Genomic DNA, 9,130 nt, shown 5'->3' on the forward strand with positions numbered 1-9,130 from the left:
TGTCAGGGGAGTAAGTCTCCTCTCAGTATGGGTGTGGCCCTGATTAGCCAAGCCCAACTGCTGTGTGTCTTTTAGAACATTGACAGTTGGTTCTTACTGAGCATTCCTGGCCTCATTGAGTTCAATGCTAAATTTCTTAAATTAATTAAAAATCAGCCAAGCAATTTTTTAATTTTTAAACTGCAGAAGATGAAGGTCAGAGTATGGGGCAAGGTGAGTAATAGGATTACATGTACTCTGTGAACATGGCTGATTTTTAATTAATTTCAACAGATTATGAGAACTCTCACAGAAAAAAGTTCAAAAGGAGTCTGGATTTTTTCTCTTTTTACACTTTGAACTCTCGACTCTCTATTTTGTGTATCACCATGAAAATTTAGACGGTTGTTAAGCAAGCGTTTCTGAGTTCAGGACTATACGTTTTGTAGGTTTTGTTTTGAAATGAGCTTATGGGAAGCATCAGAATGGCATGGTGGTATTTTCAGTTTAACATTGCTGAATGCAAAAAATCCATGCTGACTATAGTATACAGCCTCTCGTGGCTGTATTATACTGGTGGGAGCAATGAACCTACCCCCACTGATACCCCAGGACTTACAAAAACAATGCAGTTAAAGTAATTGCAGCAGGTATCACGCAAACAGCCTACCTAAAAAGTTCAGTGAAAAGATGAACAGACTACAGCGGTAAGTCAGTTGCTAGGATTTGCTGTTGTGAAGGTTTTGGGTAGAGGTGCGGCGGGAAACGAGACCTTCTCAGGGGCGGGACTTGTTTGTGGGGTTTTGGCGCTAGATATTTTTTGTTATTTCCCCAGGACTTTTAAAGTTGATGTTTACTATTATTCTGAACTTATTGTATTCACGTTATGGAGTTTAAATGTCTTCAGTTATACATTGCTCTAAGAGCCAGGACTAACACGTTTTATATTATCATTATTATAAATGTGGGGCTTCCCATAGGAGTTCTTGACGGTTCTTCGCATTCCTGTAACGGAGGCAGTCGAGTTTGAAGTTCCGTTGGACGAAGCCTGTGAAGATAGCGGAGGACATTGTGTGCATGAAGCAGTTTGTTCTCCCTATGTGCTGTGCTGTCCTTCCAACTCGCCCCTAGTCTCCGCATTCTCCCTGTGCGAAATCTGAGGCGACGATTTCCCGTTGTCAGAGAACCTCCAGAGCTGCCTGCTCCCGCCTACTTCCTTCGCGCCTCAACCAAACTAAACGAAGAAAGCCTCGCCTAATTCCTAGCGAGAACCGTTGATTGACCAATGAGCGGGTGGTAATCGGAGCCGCCAGTTGAGAAGGTTGCGATAGGCATCGCCAACATCCAATCAAATTAAAAGTGCTTGCGCGAGACCCTCCCCCCATGGGAACAGGGAGAGTAGGATTACTGATTCAAAGAAAATGGCCAATAAATGCTTGGACAACACAGGCTATGAATGAGGCAGATAACCTGGGACTGATGAATTTTTGTCCAACCCAGTCTGAACTTGTGCTTTTAGCCTTTCAATAGTCGACCTATGTAGTGACTCTTGCCATTCCGGTCCATCGAGCTCATGGAATCGCGGAGCAACCACCGCTTCATCTAATCGAATAACGAGCGCGATTTAGGAAGGAGGGTTTCTACTTCCGGGGTGCTGAGTTGCACGGCTAGCTTCCCTCCTCCCCTACTGACAGGCTCTTTGTGCAATGAGAGTGATGGGCTCCGATTAAGTTGTCCAATGGATGCAAAGTGGGCGGAGTTAGAGTCTGCGGGAGGTTTCAAGATGGCGGCAGTTGCGTGAGGCGCGATACTCGCCGCGCGATTCCCTTTTGCTGGCGCTCGCCGTCATGAAGGGCAAGGAACGTTCTCCTGCCAAGGCCAAACGGTCCCGTGGTGGCGAAGACTCGTCTTCGGCACGGAGCGAGCGGAGCAGTAAGAAGCCAAGCAACGGTGGCGGGAAATCGGCGGGTGGCGGCTCTGGTGAGGGTGGTAGCAGCAGCAGTCGGCGGAGTCTTCATTTGGAAAAGGCCAGCCGGGCCAGCAGCCGCGAGTACGACTCCGCTACGGTGGGCAGCTCTGGGGGCGGCGGGAGCAGCAGCCGCCACGGCTACAGCGGCACCAATAGTAGTAGCAAGAACGCGGAGTCCTCCTCGTCCTCGCGTGGCAGCCGCGGCGGCGGCGATTCCCGAGCGGCCCCCTCCGACGCCGGCAGCAGCAGTGAGTACAAGACTCTTAAGATCAGCGAGTTGGGCTCCGCGCTGAGCGATGAGGCGATCGAGGATGGGCTGTTCCACGAGTTCAAGCGTTTCGGAGACGTAAGTGTCAAAATCAGCCGCCTCCCGCCCGGTACTGGAGCTGGCGACGAACGGGTGGCCTTTGTCAACTTCCGCCGCCCGGAGGATGCCCGGGCTGCCAAGCATGCTCGCGGGCGCCTGGTTCTCTATGACCGGCCACTGAAGATCGAGGCTGTCTATGTGGGGGGCAATAGTGGAGGAGGAAGTGGCCGGCGTCGTGCCAGCCGCTCTCCAGCCCTTTTGGACAAGGAGTCTCCTTATGGAGCCACAGCGGTGGGTGTAGCAGGCGCTGCACCTGCAGCTATCAGACATCCCTCTACCGGGGCTACCCAGAGGGCCCTCTCTCCTGCTGGTGGAGGAGCAGGCTTGGGATACAGAGACTTCAGGCTCCAGCAGCTTGCCCTGGGCCGCCTGCCACCGCCACCTCTGCCTAGGGAGTTGGAAAGAGAACGAGATTATGGGGGCTTCTATGACCGTGTGAGGCCTGCATACAGTCTGGATCGAGTTGCTGGTGTGGCAGCAGCTGCATTTCGTGGAGTTGGTGGCACAGGAACTGCCAGCGAGGAAGAGATCAGCCCTGAGGATGACCAGAGAGCCAATCGTACATTGTTCCTGGGCAATCTGGATATATCAGTGACTGAATCAGATCTCCGCAGGGCTTTTGATCGCTTTGGGGTTATCACTGAGGTGGATATCAAGAGGCCATCCCGAGGTCAGACTACCACCTACGGATTTCTCAAGTTTGAAAATCTGGATATGGCCCACCGGGCTAAACTTGCCATGTCTGGCAAGCTGCTGCTGCGTAACCCTATCAAAATTGGCTATGGTAAAGCCACCCCTACCACACGACTCTGGGTGGGTGGTTTGGGGCCTTGGGTGCCATTAGCTGCCCTTGCCAGGGAGTTTGACCGTTTTGGCACTATTCGCACCATTGACTATCGTAAAGGTGACTCATGGGCTTACATTCAGTATGAGAGCTTGGATGCTGCACAAGCTGCTTGTACCCACATGCGTGGCTTTCCTTTGGGTGGGCCAGACCGTCGTCTACGGGTGGACTTTGCTGACACTGAGCATCGTTACCAGCAACCTTATTTGCAGCCATTGCCACTTCCACCCCCTGCTCACTATGAACTGGTAGCAGAGACATCTGCCTTTGGGGCACATCGTGGTGCTCCACCAGATCCACTCAGAGGTGCTCGGGATAGGACCCCACCCCTGCTGTATGGAGATCGTGATAGAGATCTCTATCCTGAAACAGAATGGGTGCCTCCCCCACCTCCAGTTCGGGACAGAGGGAACAGAACAACTGTTTATGATGCACTAGAAAGTCTGGAACGTCGGCGAGATGGTTGGTCTCTAGAAAGAACTCGTGGGGAAAGGGAGTTAGCCAGCAGCAGTAGGGACCCACCTAGGAAGCGAAGGCTAGTGGAGGATGGGGGACGGCATTTGGACCGTTCTCCAGACAGTGAACGATCGTCTTCATCCCGCAAGCGTCACTGCCCACCTGCAGTCTCTCCACAAGACCGTAGCCCTGAGCCAAGTATGGGCAGAGACCGCTACAGTAGTGATACAGAACGACCGTCCTCTCGGTCGCTCCTGCTAGATCGTCCTTCACCCGTCAGAGAGCCACGGAGAGGTAGCTTGGAGAGAAGCCAGAGTGAGAAGCGTGACCACAAGAACACTGAAAGGGAACGAAAACATCGCACGCTTATAACGGCTACTACCCAAGAGTGCAAGAGTCCTGCAAAAAAGGATGAGCATGCATCTGAAGCAAGCAGTGGTGGAGGATCTCGGCTGAAACCTCCACCCCAAAAGCAACAACAGCAGGATGGAACCTCAAAGTCTGGGTCATCCTCTAAACTGTGCCTGGCTTGGCAAGGAATGCTTCTGTTGAAGAACAGCAACTTTCCATCTAACATGCACCTACTTCAGGGGGATCTGAGTGTGGCCAGCAGTCTCCTGGTGGAAGGAGCAACTGGTGGCAAAGTGGCCCAGCTAAAGATCACACAGCGCCTCCGTTTGGACCAGCCCAAGCTGGATGAAGTTACTCGTCGTATCAAAGTGGCAGGACCCAATGGATATGCTATTCTCTTGGCTGTGCCTGGTACCACAGACAACCGTGTCTCATCTGGGGCTGGTGAAGCTAACACCACCTCTACACAGCGGCCGCTCAGAAACCTGGTGTCCTATCTTAAACAAAAACAGGCAGCTGGGGTGATAAGCCTCCCAGTAGGGGGCAACAAAGACAAAGAAAACAGCGGGGTCTTGCATGCTTTTCCACCCTGTGATTTTTCTCAGCAGTTCCTGGATTCTACAGCCAAGGCCCTGGCTAAATCAGAGGATGACTATTTGGTTATGATCATTGTCCGTGGTGCATCTTAAAGCCCTAATACTTTCTGTGCTCTGTCCTGCTGCTTCACCCCCCCCCCCATTCCAGTGTCTGCCAGGTGCTATGCGATGAGCCTTAGCCAGTTCCCCAAGTATAATTTTTAATTAGATATGTAGTTCATCTTACCTTTCCTCATTTTTCTATAAACTCTTTAGAAGGCAGACTTGTTAGCTGTCTGTTAGTATGGTTAGGCTACCTTGACTGTCTTGCTGATGGGAAGGTCTGCTTCACTAAAATATGAAACCCAAACCAAGATTCTTTCTCTCCTGTTTTTTTAAAAAGCTTTTTAACTAGTCCTTTTTCATTTCATAACTTTAAAGTAGATATAAAAAATCTCTTCCCTGTGCATATAAATCTAAGTGGCCAGATTTAAAGGATTTGTGGCTCATACAGAATCACATGCTTAAAAAGACAAGCAAATGCCCATTGTGAACCCTGTGAAAGCCTTGGATTTGTAGCCTTGAAATCAGAATAATCCCTTCCCCAAGAACCTGACAATAAAATTTGAGTTTGAATTGATTCAAGGTTGATTTCCCAGAGGCAGCTAATACTTAAGCTTTTGTGATACACTATAGACTTCTTTCACTGGGTATTAGTTTTTTGCCAAGCCCACAAAGAATGTGTAACAGGTGTACCCTTGAACCTCTGGTGCATTTGGGATTGTAGTCACAATACATGATAAAGAGACGAGCTTTTCTACAATCCATAAACATCTTGTACTTCAGTATGCAAGAAGCAGGTGCTTTTAAGACAACTTGCGATTGCTTGCATTTTTATTATTGCCCTTTGGTAATTGTGGTAGGGATAGTGAATTCCAAAATGTAATTTGGAAATATAATTTTCAGAGATGGCACTTAACTTTTGTAAAAGGTTCTGCTGCACAACCCTTTCAATATTATTTTATACCCACAAAAATAGAAAGGAATGCCACCTGGTACATATTTTTCAGGTAAAATTTAATGGGCATTATGCAAGGTTTTATAGTCTGGATAGCACTGTTTTAATCCTGACACTTTTGCAATCATCTTGCATTTCCAAATGGTGGAGAAGCAGTTCAGTTTATTCAAATAACACAATTTGTTGGAAAAAACAATTTTTTTAAAAAAAAAACCCTACAAAAATACCTTGATAAGGATGGGGGGGGGAGTAGAATGTGTGGCTTCATTTGCCTTACCTTTTCATTCAAAGATTTTATTAGCCCTCTAAGACATTACTCTGAGTAACAAATAATGTTTTCCATTTGATGTAAAATGGTTCTGCCCAGGTATAAAGGTTCACATTTTTTGAAATGTGGCTGGATGGGAAAAAAACATACTGCTTGGTAAAAGCTTATATTGAGAAGCATGTTAAAGTCACTTTTTAGAGCAAAGCCTGACTTCTGAAACCAGTTGGTTCTTTAACTTTTTTAAAAAACATAGCTCTAGCACCCTAAACCCCATGATGAGTGCTAACAGATTTGATATAACTATGTTAATACATAACGCATACTGAAAATATCAGCTGTCCTGTAATAAAGGAAGAAAACTTTGAATTGTGGGCTTAAGAGCCCTTCAACATGCATGCAAAATCTAGCCACTTTTCTTACTATTGAGAATTGTGTAGTATTTTGAAACAGTAACAACTTCAAGGAAGGTGTTTCATATGTTCCCTGCTTCCAGACAAAGTCAATAAGACAAGTCTATGTTGACAGTTACTGCATAACATGAATATTATGGGGTTAACCATGCCATTGCACTTGTCAAGCACTGGTGACATAGTGAGTTCTCTTACTGTATTTGTTGGGAGAAGGAGTCAGATCTCTGTGTTGAGTTCATGGGTCACTTACAGAAAGCCACCTTTGTAACCCTTCAAAACATTTAAACTTGTTCAGGTTCAAGAGTCAAGCTTAGTGTGCATTCTCCAAAATGCAGTGCTCTACTTTGTTAAAGCCATACCGAACTTGAATTTGAAGTAAAGTGTATGAATATACTTGCTTACTAGCAAGCTGCTGGCAACTGGTGTCAGAAAAACTCCACATCTTATTTTCCTCCGTGAAAATGAAAACAAATTATGTTCATTGCTGCTTATCTTCATGACCTGAAGTGTTTTAAGGTTACATGAAATGGGCAGTTTCAGATTTTCCAAATCCTTTAAGTTGTTTGCTTTGATAAAAAAAATCTGGTTCATTTGTAGCTAGAAAAGGAAACCTAGAATTTTAAAAGCCCTTTATAGGGTGAAATGATTGAAGAACAACATTTTATGTCATAGTACCTAATCAAAACTGCCATAAAATCTAAATCCAATTTTGGGGACTGTATTTGCTCTTGAGTTTGCATAGTAGCACAATTATCCTTTTTGAGACATCTGGGTAAGAGTTCAGTCCTAGCAAAAGTTGAGTTTAATGCCACTTTTACACAGATTAATGTGGAGTTATTGTCTTTATATAATGGCATTATGGAGCTTCTGTGGGAGCAATGCATACTTGAATGCTGCATGTATTCACAACTGTTTCCATCCATTGCAGTGTATTGCCTTAGAATGGAGAATTGTCTTTTTCTGAAACATTGTTTAATAGCCACTTTGTTGCTTAGGGAAAAAAAAACTTTGAAGTGGTCTATTGTCATTAAGACTTAAATTTTTTACAATTGGAAACTTAAACAGCTGTTTGGCTGGTAGCCAGCAACTGTGCATGCTTGAAGGTTCAGCATATAGACTGCTGTTGGCTGACAATGTGGCATGAATTTAAGGCTACCTCATTACTGTGAGATCCACTTCTGTGTTCTATATAGTGGCTTCCTATTTTGGGAAGTCCAAATGAGAACGTTGAAAGTGGAGGCAAGATTATAGCATTTTTAAATCTTCGGTGTGAATCACTTCCCAAGGAGTGCAAGAGGGAAAGGAAATAACTTATTTGGACGACTTAAGGAGCCTGAGTGTGGCCATGATTTAGAGTGTGTACATGGAATGCATCTGAAAGACCTCTTGCAATTGAACGATAAATGGAAATGCTAGAGGTTGCCACTAAAATATATTCAGGAACAGTACTTGGAAGGCACTTGATAAAATTTGAAAACTAATTGGAAGAAATCAATGTAAAAATAACAAGATGTATGGTAGTCTAGCCTGACTTCCATTTATTTTGTGCAGATAAAAATAATAGATACTCCAGATGTGTCATGGAAGATAAATATTTCCGGTTGTACTAAACCGAATTACAATATTTTGGAAAAACTGGGAAATTATTTTGAGGATGAAGAGGGGGGGGGATGTAATGTACATCATTGGCTCCCCCCCTCCAGTAACTGATGAGCTTGCTGCTGGAGATACACAGTAAAGTGAGAAAATATACACACAAACAGAACACTAAATTTCATGTTCTTGTTTGAGTTGCTTTTTTGAAAAAGAGAAATTGTGTGAGTTGTGAAAGAACTCAGTTGATTCTTCTCCTGGGTTTTTATCTTTTTTTATCAGGTCAATTGAATGTCTTCAATCTGTATTCTATGTTTTAAACCCCCAGAGCTATTCATTGTGCATCTATATATAGATGTTAATTCATTTCAAAAGTTTTGTGCCAGTGAAGGGTGATTGGTACTTTCAGACTTTCCCTAGAATATTCAGGAAAAGCCTTGTAGTTCTGTAAACTATCTGTTAATATAAGGAGAGGACAAATCTGTTGTAAACACTTGTACTGAATAACCTCTTCTTTCCTCCTGAAAGCAAGGCTGGTGAATTGCTGAAGACAACAAGGGATTCCAAGCTCTAATGGACCTTTGCGAAGAAAAGCTTTGGCTTGTGTGGAATTTACATGGGCCTCATGGAAGAAAGCTTGTCTGTTTAGTATTTGTGCATTTTACTAAAATGGCAGCTTAAAAAAAGTTGTGTATCTGCTATTGTGATGCCAATGCCCGTGTTTTAAGTGGAAAATTGACCTCTTTGCTTTGTGCTGTGTACACAAGATTTCTGCAAAAGTAAAGGAAAAAAACCCTTTTTATGGCTCACACAGCTTAAAGTAGCTGTCACTCAAAACATGCGCTCACAGTCGAGCTAATTTTGTTTCATTCTAAATAAATTGTTTCTTTTGAGGAAAGTGGTTTTTCTGCCTGGAAATGAATTGACGACAAACCTTTGACCCCTTTGTTTGTAGCTGTGGGGGTACTTTGCTGCTGCTGCTGCTGCTGCTGCTCCTCCTCCTCCTCCTCGATCTGATAGTTGTGGGTCTCAGACAAGAAGCAGGGAGACCTACGCTTTGATATTGACCATCCTGTTGTATCAGATCTGAAGAATCTAGTCTGTTGTGTTGCTGTGTCCCATTGTTTACAGTGAATGGGGATCAATGGCTGCTATCTCCTCATCTTTACGAGGAAATGGTGCTGTTGCTGGCATGCAAGAAGCAGGGAAAGCATCTTAAGTCTCAGAACAGTGTACAAATCTGGGACTTTATTGATTTTGAAGAGCTGGAGTTCCTGAATTTTAAGTTCTTGATTTGTTT

At 44.7% G+C, this 9,130-nt stretch overlaps 1 protein-coding gene across 1 annotated transcript; it reads left to right on the top strand.

Annotated features, from left to right (window-relative positions):
- The first annotated feature begins 1,739 nt into the window (after positions 1-1,739).
- RBM15 (RNA binding motif protein 15) lies at positions 1,740-8,728 on the top strand. Its single transcript, XM_061632608.1, has one exon. The coding sequence runs from the start codon at positions 1,827-1,829 to the stop codon at positions 4,653-4,655; it is 2,829 nt and encodes a 942-aa protein (XP_061488592.1). The 5' UTR covers positions 1,740-1,826; the 3' UTR covers positions 4,656-8,728.
- The last annotated feature ends 402 nt before the right edge of the window (positions 8,729-9,130 follow it).

This window comes from Rhineura floridana, chromosome 6 (genome assembly GCF_030035675.1).
Source record: "Rhineura floridana isolate rRhiFlo1 chromosome 6, rRhiFlo1.hap2, whole genome shotgun sequence".
Taxonomy (NCBI): Eukaryota; Metazoa; Chordata; class Lepidosauria; order Squamata; family Rhineuridae; genus Rhineura; species Rhineura floridana.